This window comes from Canis lupus, chromosome 29 (genome assembly GCF_048164855.1).
Source record: "Canis lupus baileyi chromosome 29, mCanLup2.hap1, whole genome shotgun sequence".
Taxonomy (NCBI): domain Eukaryota; kingdom Metazoa; phylum Chordata; class Mammalia; order Carnivora; family Canidae; genus Canis; species Canis lupus.
Genome location: NC_132866.1, coordinates 12,852,832 through 12,868,519, shown reverse-complemented (window position 1 = coordinate 12,868,519; position 15,688 = coordinate 12,852,832). Strand labels below are relative to the sequence as shown.

At 37.5% G+C, this 15,688-nt stretch overlaps 1 protein-coding gene across 5 annotated transcripts in view; it reads right to left on the bottom strand.

Moving 5' to 3' along the window:
- The window catches only part of RAB11FIP2 (RAB11 family interacting protein 2), a 57,261-nt gene that overhangs the window by 8,049 nt on the left and 33,524 nt on the right, over positions 1-15,688 (bottom strand). For 2 of the 5 annotated variants that reach the window (XM_072805154.1, XM_072805150.1), the window contains 2 exons: positions 12,353-12,418; positions 6,206-10,602 (listed from right to left, as the gene is read on the bottom strand). In XM_072805154.1, the coding sequence (XP_072661255.1) occupies positions 10,375-10,602; positions 12,353-12,418 (294 nt within the window). In that variant the 3' untranslated portion in view covers positions 6,206-10,374. Of the gene's footprint in view, positions 1-5,965; positions 6,091-6,205; positions 10,603-12,352; positions 12,419-12,781; positions 14,649-15,688 lie in introns of those variants that run through there. The other 3 variants (XR_012020504.1, XM_072805152.1, XM_072805153.1) reach the window with 3 other exon arrangements.

The window sequence follows — 15,688 nt, the reverse complement described above, 5'->3', positions numbered from 1 at the left end:
AGACGAGAGAGACTCAAACTATCTTAGGTGGATAATGATAATAAATACCTAGGGAGTCTGTAATAAGATTGAAAGAGTAAGGATCAGACAAAAGGTTGAAGTAACATGCTTAATATTATAAAATAGTGAGATTTTTGCAATAGTGAATTGGAAATTCCATTGCTGTGATCTTAATCGGACTTTTGACAGGAGATGCGCTTTGGGAGTTTTGAGGGATGCCCACGAGTGAGGTCACTCCTGTCGCTGGGGACCAGTAAATAACAGGCACTAAGAAACTGGTTTAATTCCAAGGGAGTGTGGTTTAGGCAACAAAGCTCAAGAGTTGAAAGCAGTTAGAGATGGCACTGCTGGAGGGTGAGTCCCAGGATGAAGGCTTACAATCAGCTAGATACTCCCTAGGTCTGGTGGGAGCTAAATTTCATCTCATGTGTATACCATTCTTGCACATTCTTAGAGGAGGCATCATAAAGGCGTCTAGACCATAATGGTTCCTCAAGTGGTGTTACCCCGAAGTCACAACTAGCCTCCCAGGAATGGTCAAGTCTTAGAATCGCTCCTGGCTAAAATAAAAGGTGGCTGGTGTAGGAATCCAGCTGTCTCCATGCAGCTGAGTGACTTGGACACCTCTGTTTCCAACCTTTCACACAAGGTCTCCTGCTCTGGAGGACTCGCCCATGGTGCCAATCTGTTGCCATCTTCCACCAATTCGGAGAAAAGAAATAAACACATAGCCTCAACCTGCAATGGTATTAAGGGAGCCTGGCAGACCTAGGATTCACCCGGCCAGCTCAGTGTTTCCAAGACCATCCAATTAAACATGATGCTCCCCGCAAACCCTTTGTCCAGGCATGACCCTAAGCTCCCCCCGCTGTCCCAGTCCCGGTCTCCCTCTTGGCCTGATGCACAAAGCATTATGCTTACCATGGATCCCATGCAGTCTCTCTGCAAGCCCTCTTCACACCTAATGAAGAGCTCATATAAGCACAACTCCAAGTAGTATGAATTCCAATGTTTTCATTCAAAATCTATTCACTTAAAGTCAAAATGACATCTTAATGCCACTCAGCAGAGCAATTTGCCCAGAATAAGAAGTGGGCTGCATTTTTGGAAAGACTTACTGCTAGATTTCAGTCCACATTTTTTAAAATTAAAATACATGGATTGTCCTCACAAACTCTTCCTGAATATTTCATGTGTTTTGTGCTTTACTTGCTGTACATATCTTCATAGCATGCATATTATTCAAATATTCCCAACAGATGGTCTCAAGTGCTACATATTATATAGCATTAAGTGAATAGCTTGGTAAACAAATGAGTCAAGGATTAAAATATTTTACAGCTTATAAATCATGGAAGATGTTCAATAACAGTACATTAATAAAAAAATCTTTAAATGTAAACATAAAAACATTAAATGCCACTATTGGATCAGTCCACTGTTTACGGCAAATGAATTTTTTTTCTTAAAACAGGTGGTCATCTTGTACAGTCTCAGATTAGACCCTAAATTAATCTGAGGCTGGCAACTAGTTTACCTGTGGGCCTGGCCTCCCCACCCACCTTCCATGGCTCTCTTGCCATTTCCCCTCATTAAAGCCCCTTTCATAACTAGGAAAGGAAAGGAAATGCGTAGGCCAGTTCTGGTACTCTTCGGATAAACTTCAGCAGAATTTTGCTGAAAGAGGTTCAAACTACAGGTTCAAGTTGAGGATTCTGAACTGGCTGAGACTTGAATGCCCTGAACTCTCGGTTCCCCTTCCACAATCGGCTAAGCAGGTGTTTGGCACTGATATCTCCATGGAGAAAAGGAATAGAAACATAAAAACCCCAACCCAACAACTTTTGCCAGTGTTCAGATGTCTCTGGATCCATTTTACGCAGTTAATGTTCTAGTCGTTATTCCACCGAGGAATAAAAACCAATAAAACGCTCTCCTGCTAGTTGCTCTCCCTCCTACCCCCTTACTTTAGATAATGTTACTTGAACCCAATCACTTGGCGTCTCTAGTAACTGATGCAGGATCTTGCAAGACTTTTCAATTTCATTCTAGATTTTCCTGGAAATGAGAACTCAACCCCGTTCTGAATGTGAAAATAATATAAGCTTTCATAACTCTTTGACAAAATGGTTATAACCAGCAAAGTTACCAAGGTGCCTATTAAATAGCACCTCTCACCTACAGTCATAAGCTGGCTGTGCTTGTGCTATTAAGGTTCACTACCCAATTTCACACACAGTCAGACTTTATTTTACCACAGTCAGTATGCAACTGTGTTCTCGGATTCTTCTCTACACTAGTATCTTTGACTTCAGGTAAAGGCCTCTGTGAGGCAGAGAAGGATGCTGCCCTCCTTGACCAAATGTGGAACAGCCAAGTCACAACAAAAGGAAGGTGCTCTGGCATTTTTGCACGGAGGCCCATATTCTCAGTCACGATCTCAAATCTTACAGCACAAACCAAAACGTCGGATCAATGAATCCATATTTTTATAATGTATCTGCTTTGCGTGATGCATTGTGCTTATCTTCTGAACATTCTACTATATGAAGTGTCATCAAGTATGATACTTGTGGGATCCCTGGGTGGCTCAGTGGTTTAGCGCCGCCTTTGGTCCAGGGTGTGATCCTGGAGTCCCAGGATTGAGTCCCATATCGGGCTCCCTGCATGGAGCCTGCTTCTCCCTCTGCCTGTGTTTCTGCCTCTCTCTCTCTCTCTGTCTCTCATGAGTAAATAAATAAAATCTTAAAAAAAAAAAAGGTATGACACTTGAAGACTAAATTTCTTTAAAATACAAAATGTTCATCTCACCAGAAAACTAAAAAAAATAAAATAAAAATAAAAAAAATAAGAATAAAAACCAACAAACAAAACTCCCCAAGATTCACAAATTCAGGACTGGCAAGGAAAGTCACAATAAGTTTTTAAAAAAATTCTCTACAATAAACTACCAAAAAAAAAAAAAAAAGATAGGGGCTCTATCTCAATGGTTCTCAAATTTGAAAGTGAATTTGGAATACCTGGAGGGTTTATTAAAAGAGCATTCTGGGTCCTACCCCCAGAGCTTCCAATTTAGTCATTCTGGAAATGGCTTGAGAATGTGCATTCTGACAAATTCTCAGGTGACAGGGGCATTGGTGCTTTAGGAACAACACTGTAAGAACCAGTGATCTATACTATTCACCTTTCCTGATCTGGCTGGTCAAAAAGTATAGTAGGATTTATTTTATTATTATTTTTTAGTAGAGTAAAATTTTAAATGGCTAATGTACAAAATCAAGCAAACCATGGAACTGACAGCCGTCATATTTTCATTGAAATGTGAATTTTCTATCCTAAAAAAAGCCCATGAAAACACATCAAGTCAATATAAAGTAAGTATTACCAGAAATGGTCACATACCATATGACCTTAACACAGCACAATATTAGGTGCATAACTGATCTCTGGGACACTAAGATTTTTGGCTTTTTGTTTTGTTTTGTTTTGTTTTGTTTTTTGTTTTCTCGGGGGTTTTGGTTGTCTTCTGTTTGTTTTGGTTGTTTCTTAAATAATTGTTAATGCCATATAGTTTTGTAGGTGTTTTAAAGATATTTATTTGACAGAGTGAGTGAGCTAGTGAGCACTTGCAAGGGGAGGGGCAGAGATAGGCAGAGGCAGAGGGAGAAGCAGGCTCCCCAATGAGCAGGGAGCCCAACACAGGGCTCCATCCCAGGACCCTGGAGTTTATGACCTAAGCCGAAGTCAGATTCTTAACTGTCTGAGCCACCCAGGTGCCCCAGGTTTCTTTTTTTTGGGGGGGGGGAGGGAGAACGGGACACTAAGAGTTTTAACACAATTTCTGCCAAAAGGCAAGACCATCATAAATAAGATATTGAAAAATCATAATTACCACAAAAAGAGTACATAGCAGATCCTGAGCTGACATTCTATAAAACGCTCTAGACACTAAAGCAGTGGCCTCTGACTAACTTGGGCTTATCTGTACTGTTTCCTTCTTAAGCAACTGTACATCGGGCCCAGGGGCAGGGCTTGGTTCTTTACTTTAGTAAGATTTAATGAGACCCACCCATTTAGTAACTTTTTAAAAGTACAAAACAATGTTGTTAGCAAGAGACACAAGGTTCCACAGCAGAGCTCTAGAATTTATTCATCTAGCATCACTGAAACTTTATGTCCACCCCACATGCCCCTTGGTCAATCCAATTTTTGATTAAACACAAAATCATTTGTGCGCCGGGTAAAACCACCAGTCTGAATCGCTCTGATGACTTGATGGCACATCAGAAACAGTGACTAGGGATGAGGTCATACACTGGTGGCCCTCAGCTTTTTTTGTTAAAAAAGTGAATTAGTTGCTAGCATTTGGAAATCGTATTTCACATAGAAACCTGTTTTCCTTTTCTCTAGGGAGATCAGGGTTAGCAACCCTGGCCTCACATTCATTTCCATGTGGGCACATAAGCTGGAGCTGAACAGCTGCCGTCCCCTTTTAGTGGGAGAAGTGGGCTCTCCAGATCTGTAATCCCTACTCTGCTACACCTGGCCTGCCTGGTTAAGCTCCATACTTACCTGGCTCTGTTGACTCTGGAGTCTGCAATCCCTGCAGTAAGGCTGTTGCACAAGTAGGAAGTTTCCTGGAAACTGCAAATGACCTGTAGATTTGGTCTCCTATGCTCTCCTGTCACTTGCCTCAGCGTAACAGAACACAAGTAATGTTATAATGGTGAGATCTTTACTTTTTTTTTTTTTGAAGATTTTATTTATTCATGAGAGACATAGAGGCAGAGACACAGGCAGAGGGAGAAGCAGGCTCCCTGAGGGGAGCCCAATGCGGCACTGGGTCCCAGGACCCTGGGATCCTGACCTGAGCCAAAGGCAGATGCTCAACTGCTGAGCCTCTAGGCGCCCCTACTCTGTTCTAATTCATTAGAAAAAAATCGTTTGCAAACTTTGGTACTAATGTTAGTAACAAACTGGACCACATCTCACATTTGACCGCAATACACTTATCACGGAAAACCTTTGATAGAGAAATTTGATTCTGTGCTTCCCAGCGTAAATTCTGCTTCCGGGTATGTCTAACAAATGAAAATTTCACAAATTTTAGGGTAAAAGGAGTAAAACAAGAGAATCAAGCATTTCTAGTTCACATAATTATAGGTTCCTCAAAATGTTGCTGGTATCCCTGTACGAGCATAAAAATGTGAAAGCATGACATTCATGTTAGCATGTAAGATTATTTGGGAGGAAAAAATGTAGAATGCTAGGCGTCCAGGTCACAAGAGATTACCCTGACAAACTAAACAAACATTCCTGAGTCGGGCCTTGCATCACAACAGATCTTACGGGGGAAATGGCCACTTTAATGATAACACTCCCTATTCCCAAATTACCCCACATATCTGTGTCTCAGTAGACTAAGGAAACATAAATGTGGGGGAGAGGCAGAAAGGGGAAAATCTAGAGAACAGGAAGACGTTCTGGCCTGCAGAGAAAGCTCTTGCTCCAAGTGTATATGATTTATGTCCCCAACTGCTACATATGGATCACATCTCCCGATGTGGATCATACAACTGCCTGAGACGCTGCCATCCAGATCCACTCCCGAGCCTCTCCACACTGGCCTCCTGCAGCCAGCACCTGGATGGACAGGTGTACCCAGGGACCGCTGGGCTGTGAGGGCGGAGGGGGTGAGGGCTGAGCGACTCCTTCATGAGTGGGACAAGAAACGGTGAGAAGTGCTACAGGTTTGCCAATTCTAGAGTTTCACAAGCAGATTTTTTCATTAGTTGTCTTAAATGTCCTCTGAATGCCTAAGCGGTCCTCACAGGGTGGTTGTGAGGTGTAAATGAAATAATGCATAAATAGAAAACATTCTGGATTGACTTTAGCCTCTACCCAAATACTCAAATGTCATTTTCTACCCCAACCAAAGCTCCAGCCCTCGGAAGGGGTGTCTTACACATGGAGGGCGTTCACATCTCTGTTGAAGCATGTCACTCCCAAGGGCCTGGAAACCACTCTCTGAACGACTTTTCGAAACTACTTTCATAGGGAAGTGAGTCTGCAGGTCTTACGATACACCGGCTGCAATACATCAAAGAAGAGGCATCCTACATATTTTTCAAAGACAAGCAGGACTCATGTACAAATGCATGCATCGTGCAGTCTTATCTGCAACAAGAAATCACTGACAACTGAATTAAGATTAAACACTTTAATCAACTATAATAAATTGATAGTTATATATTATATAAAAATTCTGATTCATGCATCAGATTACATAAATTATACAACCGTCACATTATGCAATGCTTACAGACTTTTGGGTTCGTACCTGCAAGAATGTATACAAGTTACCAGAGCATTTTACTTAATAGGATGTAATACTCTTCAGTTATAAATAATGCTTATTATCTTTCAAGTACCTGCTAAATATATATACACTTCTAGATCTGCAGCATTTTTTTTTTGTACCTCAAAATACAAACCACCTGGAAGCTTCAAAGATTAATAGGTCCAATGTATCATTTTTTACAGACTTCCATTCCATTTTAAGAGTGGAAATTTTCGACACAGAAAATAAATGAAATAAAATGTCAACTCTAGTTTAATGCTTGAAAGCTTCTACACTTCTTATTAAATACATCAGAAAACCCTTCATATGCAGATTAATTAGTTAAGGTGCTACCTATTGCATATTAAATACTTCCAATGATTGCATCTGGATTATTAAAGTTATAAATCTGTGAAAACGGGGGCTTTCGATGTGTGCTGACAGACCCTTACATCTCCATGAACCAGCGGCACTGTGGTCCTTTACCTCTTACTTCAAAAGGATCGAGTGAATGAGCATGCTTTATACTTCACTTACACACACACACATACATACACGCACGCACGCGCGCGCGCACACACAACACCTACCATATCTATAAGACGTATGAGTACATGGACATCAAAAAGTTTCTGCTTGAATTACAAATCCAAAGTAGTTTGCTTCTCCTAAAAGGCTACAGAGGAAAATAAAAGCTCTAGTGTAACAATTACTAGATACATTAAAGACAGCAGGTTTTTTGTTTTTGTTTTTGTTTTTAAGATTCTCTTTGCTCAAGAATAAGCACCCTTGTGGGGGTGGTAGGTGGTGGTGGAGGGGTTGTGAGGGTGGAGGAGTAGGTGAAGGGAGGATGTGAGGAAAGCAAGTCTGTCACTAATGAGCTGAGTTTTACTTAGGTTTCCATTCATGAAATCCTTTTAAATACAAGGCAACATTTTCACAGCTGGAAAATTACAACAAAATCTTCATTTACTGCCAAAAGCAATAGATGTAGTTATGCCTAATCTAAGGATAATACTACATTCATGGGAGGATGGCAAAACTAGGTTCAATGCACAATATAGCAGCAAAAAGCAATACTCAAACATTTTTCATGAATGGGTGACAAGTCACTTTATATACAATTCTAAGATATAACCCTGGTATTTGGTAAATGAAACTCGAAGCCTAAGTGGTAGGACAGTATATTCAATACTCTCAAAGCCAAATTTTAGAACTGGAAGGGGAAATGGTTGTAAAACAATACTGTTTTGAAAATAATAGCAGAAATACTTTAATCAGTAACAGAGATAGGTTAGCTTAAGATAGGTTCAGGATAAATATTGATTCTGCGATTTAAAAAAATTCTCTTACAATGGGAATATTCTTCAGCATGCATTGTTTTAAGCCTAAAAGCAAAATGTTTTAAGTCTACTGTGCTGTGTGCATTATTTAATGAGTGCATGTCTTTTATTTCTATTTCTAAACTACTAACAAAATATGCCATTAGAATATCTGAAAGTTACATTTTGGAGAAATTAACTGAAGGTGATTTTTTTGGCTTTTTTCCCCCTATAATGCAAGAAACTAAAATTACTCTGTTTGCACTTCTGTCCAAATACAGGAAACACAGACATGTGTACTTGAGAATTCATTTTTACTTTTTGGTTTGAGTGTTTTATGTGGACCAATTATGAAAACATGTAATACGTTTGACTCTAGGTCATGAGCGGAAGTTCATAAACGTTGCAGAACATTTTCAGGCAGTGACAAGTGCAGATTCAGATTTCAGTACAATTCTTGTCTCAGATTGAAAGATAAAAATATTGATTCAGTTATAACCAAATCATTCACGTCTGATAAATCTAATCCTTAACAGTCTCATCCTGGTGTGGAGCCTCTCCTTAGAAATGAATTTCCTCATAAAAAGAATAGTAGTATTTGAACAATACTTTATAACGAATTCTATTTACATAAAACATATCCCCAATATAAAACTGACATCTTGGTTCATTTTATAAAGAACAAATTTGGCCGAAGCATATTAAAATATCTCCAGATAATCTGTCATAATACTGAAAACGCATGGATATTAGTATTTTAAAAAGTATAAGAAGAGTTTCAGTTATACCAACAGAAAAAAAGTGCTAAGAATTTTGTAATATTTAATAACATATTAACTAAAAATGGCACCCTGTTAGAAAATAATAATTACTAAGACCTCAAATGAGAAAATAGCATTCTAAACCAGATTTTAAGGTTTACTACAGAAATTTATAAATGGAAAAAAAAAGTTGGTAAAAGATGTTTTTCCTTCTCCACTTCATTTAAAAAAATTATTCAATTTTTTGTATTTAGGAAAAGTTCTCAGAATTTCAAAATGTATGCTCTCATAGGAAAACTAAAGAAACTCAGAAAATACAAACGAGCAATTTTAGCTCATGAATATACACTTGGCCAAGTATTATCTGATTCAAAATATTAAAATGAGCAAAACTATTCTGCTTTGTACTGAATTTTCAATAAAGTCTGTGGAGAAAAATATTAGACAAAAATGCAGTTCATTAAAAGCCTGGAGAATACATGTCTCCATATACAGGTGAATTTTTCCATTTAAAACCAGAGACACGGATTCAGTGTTTCATAGTAAGTATTTTAGATTTTTAAGGGAAAAAATAGATGATTAGTAATATTTTCGTACCATTGTTTTCACTTTACATTCCAGGCTAATTCAGTACAAATATATCAAGATAATTCACGCAAGTGCCTGATATTTTGGGGGTGTGGATTTTATAAAAAGAGTGTACATATAATTTTGTAATTAACCAATTCTTAAGGGTGGCCGAAGAATAGTAGATAGTGCCATGCGAGTGAAGTTCTGTTCCAAGAATTCACTCCTCCTTCAATGGCTCTTATTTTGGTTCAAGACCCAAATGCAACCATCTGTTCTATTATTTATGTAACTTGAAACCAAGCCGAATTCTTCATTCCTAAAATTTGCCCATTGCTTTGGGTTATCAGGCATCAGACGATCACCTACTTTTTTTCCCTTAGAATTACTTTCAGATCTAACTTCCTAATATTTTCTTTGCTAGGGATTTAAGGGCATTCAGAATCTCAACAAAACAGACTATATTAGCTTCTCTTCTACTTACACAGAATTCAAGTGTTAAGATAAAAAATTCACTCAAGAAATTCGTACTCTTGTGACACTAGTCAAGTTTCCTATAACATGTCATGCTTTGAAAAAAAAAAAAACAAAAAAACCCAAAACCCTTTGGATCATTCCTTTGAGAAAAAGAGCAAACATCTGATGCTGGAATAATATATAGGAGCAGCTCATTTTGAAACGAAGATTTGCCAAGTCAAGAGTGATCTGAAGCAGCTTCCCTATAACAAACTGTGCTAGTAGCAATGATGATTTGTTCTGCATCGATAGAGCACACATAGATTTTCAAATTAAGAAACTGGTATCCTAATTTTAGAGGCAATCAGTTGTTTTTAAATGTTCTAAAAACACATGTATCTATGAGGTATATGCATGTATTTTATATACAAAGATACATGAACATACATTCATGTACATATATATGCATATAAAATATGAACTTTTTTTTTTTTAGTGTTATACTGAACGGTATTCCTGCAGCTAATTATGTCTACAAACGGACTTCTGAGAAACCAGCTACAGCATCAATTCTGCTTTATGAGCTCTATTCCTGAGGAATAATAAGTCACATCCTTCTGAAGCTGTCCCTAGGCCTATGGCAGGTTAGTAGCCCAGTGCCAGCACCTAAGTGAATCCTAAAGAACTGCTTATTCATTGGGAATCTTGCCTGTTTTCACTTTAAATGTTTAAATTGTTTAGCTCACTTCAGAGGTCACTCTTGATGGTCCCTGCTAATATTTACAGGTAAAATAACTTTTTGCAATGGAGTGGAGTATGTAATGAAGCCTGATAATGTAGTTTCTTGCAGTGCCAAGATTTTCTGCTTTCTTTTGCTCTTTCTTCTTTCCTTTTTGCCCCTCATCACACATGTCGTACAACTGGCTTATTAACTGTTGGCGAACTTGCCAGCCTTCCTGGATGGTTCGTATGGCACTCTGAGGATACTGGGTGTTTCCTCCATGACCCTGACGAGGAGATTGTCGATGTAGTCCTCGAGTTCCCGGATGTGCGTGTCTTTCCTCCTGAGGAGCTCCTTGTGCTTCACGAGCTCCTGTAGGACCTCCTCATAGGTCAGACCACGGTACCCTGCAGTGGCATCAAAAGGGTTGCTGTCCTGGAGCAGGAGAAAGATGGGTCATTTTAGGAGACAGAACATGGCAGTGGGGGGCAAGTTAAGAATGATTTTGAACTTCAACTTTTGATTTTTCAAATTATGATCAAGCTTCTTCTGTGCCCTTGCCTAGAACCAAGACAACAGTTCACACCATGGCTGGCCAGTCCTGAGGCAAGAACTAGGGCAGGTGCACCATAGCCTTGACTATAATTCTAAATCCTTCTAGAACCATGTTTTACATTGTGGACAATGTCCTCATATATGAAATTGACTATATCATTTAGGACTAAGTGAAGAGATAAACTGTTATGTAACACATATAATTAAAAGAGGTAAAGACTAAAGATCTCTAAGAGTCTACACTTGGAAAAACTCTAGGAAGCTACTGAGAACTATACATTTGGACAATGGCTTAGCCTTCATGGAACTGCTGCTGATGGACTATGGTTTAATGTTATGACTCTGGCTTTTGACTGAAGATGATTCCAAGAAGCAGTGGTGTCAAGTGTGCTTCTCCACTTTACTATGATATGTTCAAAGCATTCAGGATTAAATCAATGAGCAGCCTTGTAAGAAGCCCCATGGGAGTAGCTTCTGTTATAATTTAGAGGCAAACAAAGCTTTTTCTCCCCTGAGTAACCAGTCTAATTCCTCCTCCTAAGTGCTAATACCTATATAACTTATTTCCCTTTTTGCCCTGGTCATTAAGAAACTCAGAATTCACCTACAATCATGTTAAGTAAACTCAGGATTAGTATATCTGCATTCTCTCCTTTCACTTATCTACTTATTTTGCTAATAAGCTTATTCTATCGATGAATATCCTTTCTTACACAAAAATAATAATAAACTAAATGGAAAAAGACATTAAAGCAATTCATTTTTATTACAAATCAGTCTAATATTAAAAGAAAAAATATCTGTCAGAAATTTAATCAAAACAGCACTGGAACATCATCCACGGTGTATAGGATTTAGAGTTTTCATTATATGAGATAGAACACACAAATATTAAGGAGCAACCTTTATGCCTTTTTATACATAGTTCTATCCTTAAAACTCAACAACTTAGAAATGGTTTTTATCACTTTCTTTCAAAACTTTTGCATCTGGCTTTAAGGAAAATAAACCCTAACACTGAGGAAATCGGTCTTGCTCTTAAGGAATAATTGTAGGTAATCTATTTCATGGAGGATGGAGAACAGGGACTAGGAGGTGAATGCAGAAAGGCCTTTCTCTCTCTCTTTTTCATCAGATTACATTTGTCTTTATGCATTTTCAGGATTTACTTATTTGACATGCATCTAGTGCTCAGCGGGGAAAGCCAAAGTGTCACTTTTTACAGGTGCCTTGACTTTGCCATCCAGAGAAACACCTGAAGTACAGATATCAATTTGATGTTTACGTTCCCAAAGTCATTCCCTTCCCTAGGACAAAGGGAAAAATTCAGGACTGATAATTGCCCCAATCCCATGGAATCTCTCATGTTCTATAAAGAAGATAGAGCTCACGCCAGGTCTTCAGGGACTCTGCCGAGAAGAAGTGGCTGACGGGCATCCCAAGCAGTGGGCTCTGCTTGTTTAAAGGAGGAAAGAGGGTTGAAGGCACAGTGGAGTCAGGAGCAGGTGATCAGGGCAGAATGGTGGCTGGAGAGCAAGGTTCAGGGCATGGTCTGGGGAGGCTGAGATGGGAGGTTTCAACAGACCCTCAAGGATACTGGAGGCTATTGTTAAAGGACTTTCAGACTTACTGCAACAGGAAATAGGAAGCCACTGATGGTTTCTAAACAGGGGCAGGATGGGACTGGGGTGAAGTTCTAGGAAAAGTAAAATGGCAACAGTAAGTAGGATCATTTGGAGGGGCTGAGAGTCGTTGTCAAGCTACTGAAACATTAAAGACAAGTTAATAAAAGCCTCCACCAGATTAACAGGATGAAGAGAGGGGATGCCAATGGAAAGTGAGCTTACATTCTATATGATTATATTTAAAACAACTCATTTTAGTATTAGAAACTGGGAACAGATGCAACTTTAGCAGCTGTATTATCTTTGTCCCTCAAAAGCATTTAAGAATATTGCTTTATCACAACTCTGGACACAAGTGTTGGTTTACATTTTCTTCTCTTTCAATCTTTCATAATAGTAAGAGTATACACACACACATACACACGCACAAACAATTCACGTATTTACTAATTTATTTAATTGGTCATGAACAGTTTAAAGATATAAAACTTACAATTTCCTAGCCACATTCTTATTAAACATTTATTATATTAAGCAGATTTCTGTAGAAAAGATAAGACACAGTATTGAGGTAAGTACATTTTTAAAATTTATTAAAAATCAGCTAAACTTTCTTACTGTAACCTAAGTAATTCTGCATAGATTTGAGACAGATACCGGTCCAGGCCTCACTTCCCTTATCTGATAAATGAGATGTTCTCCACGGTTCCTTTCAACTCTAAAATTTCCTGGTCTACAAAGTAATTTTTTTTCTGAACTGCATTTTAGAAAAGTAATAACATCCAACTAATACGATTTCATTTATCTAATAAAATGTGTACGGAAAAATAGGTGTTCTTGTGTGAATTGCAGTGGTTAATGAAATCGAACTAAATGGGCTTCATTACTGACTAGTTGACTGTTTTATGTGTTTTCTTGGTTTAACATAGTAACACTAACTCTCTCTAATCTTAATCAAATTACACATATATGAACTGATTTCTCCAAACTAATTAAATGATGATACAGTTAGCAAATAATTTATATTGTTATATTTAACAACACACCAGTACTAATTTGAATTGAAGATAATGTGATTGAAGCTTTTAAAAAAAAAAAAAAATTCATTGCTGTAAAGACAATGAGGATGAAAGACGTGTGGAAAAATTCTTATTCTGACATATGCAGTTTACATTATTGCTATGATATGAATCAATCTAACAATTTAATCTCTCAAAATAATTCATTATCATCCCAGGATACTGTTCAATGCTTTAAAGCCATAATCTAGAGTAGAGAAGCCATTATTTGGCTTATATTTCCCTTCACAACCATGTAATACTTATATACAGACAGATTTCCTGGAAATACATTTCTGACCTTTCCAGTACATTTTCCATTTGTCCTTTTATGTGAAAATTTTCCCCCAAATTTCTGCATCAAGTTTCTAGGCAGGAAAACATCTTAGAAACACATGTACTATAAACTATATTCTGGAAAAGAATATAAAATAATTAAAAACAGTTTTGTGCTTAGTTCCAGATTTTATCTCATATTTGAAAAGCAATTATTTAATCCTTCTAATTTTAGGCGTAAGATTCTCCAACTGACTGACATACTCAATACATATGTACATATGTACCGCCCCTTCTGTTGATATAGTTCCCAATAAACTAATAAAGATTAATATTAATCCATAGAATAGGAAATTAAACCATTTTCTGGTCACAAAAATTATTTTGCTTGAAGAAGAAAACTCTCAAGCAAATACAAAAATCACTTCTTTTTCCAAAAGATACTTCTATAATACTGTTCTTGGAAGAACTTCTGAAACTGAGAAACCTCCAAACTGGTAGAAACTCAAATGACCTACAGTGGGACTCCGGAGGACTCGGTATTTACTCCCCTGGCACTCTGCACAGATAGCACATGTGTTTTTAAGATGTCTTGAATTTCAATGTAAATTTGTTTTCTCTCTTCTCCTTTCACAACCAATCCTTTGTCATTCCAGACCGAACCTCGGCTAAAAATTGCCATACACAGATATCAGAAAATAGGGAGTAGGTGAGAGATTGGTTAGAATTATTACATGAAGTTTCCTAATTTTCAAGAACAGAGTTGTACAGAAGACTTCAGAGAATCACTAGTGATCTATTTTTACTTCACACATAGCCTAGCCTTTTAAACTAGGAAATGTATATTTTTTGCGATATTTAAATTTCAACAAAAGCAAATTATCAGGATTCAAAATAACTGGAGATTTAAAGACAGGTTGTCCTGGTAACCAAATCTTGGTGGGGTACTAACTGACATCCAAGGCAGCTAGAGGAGAGAGAGAGAGATAAGATGAAGGCTTGGCATTCTCTGATCATCTCATTATTGTTCTAATGAGGAACTTTGCTCTGGGAATATCATCTCAGCTACTTTCACATCTTTTGTCCTACTGCCTTCATCTCCCTTTCAGTTCTTAATTAGGCCTTAAAGAGCTCGCACTGCCCTTTCAACTGGCTACTGCTCCTGTTTAAACACTGTGCTTTCACAGACAGGTGTTGGCATTAGCATGTAAGACATACAAACTTAATTACAAAATACTACGTCCAGAAGGGGAAAAAAATAACTTGGTGGATGGCTATTATTGGAGAACTTAATGTAAATTACTTCAAACATCTTATAATCTTCAACATAAAAATTGCTCAAATACTTTTCCTCAGTAACGCTCTGTAGAAGGGATGAGCTTTCTCCTCTTAATTGTATCCTGCAGTAAATTAACAACACCTAGTAATCCTTTCACTGTCATTTAGAATAGTTAGTATTCCAGAGAAAAATAATCACACATCAAGGATTCTTTTATCACCTTTAAATCCCTTAACTAAAACAATTTTCACATTTTATTTCTTTAAAGAATTCTAAGGATGCTTTTACAGCAATAAATTACAAGATTGGGAAAAGTACATTTACAAGCACAGAGAAATTGTAATTAAGGTGACTTCATAAACAATGGCTGCACATTAGATCGATTTTTTGATGTTGCATTTTGTTTGAGATTAAGTAACCGCCTGATAGAATTCATTTTACTATCTGATCAAAGGCTGACTTCATATATTCTGACATTTCTCGCCAGACTGCCATATTCTAAAGACTTGAGTATTTATGAAACATCAAAACTTATAAATCATTTACATAAAACAGCAAAAACGCAGTACAAAGTCCTCTGCTTCTATAATGTTTTCTACAATTTTAAGTACAAATAACTACATTTAGAAAGGTTTATACACCACACCACAGTGACTTCTAGGCATTTCTATCACATCATAGAAAAATTGATATGTTATTGCTTTAAAAGATTCTTATTCTACATCTGG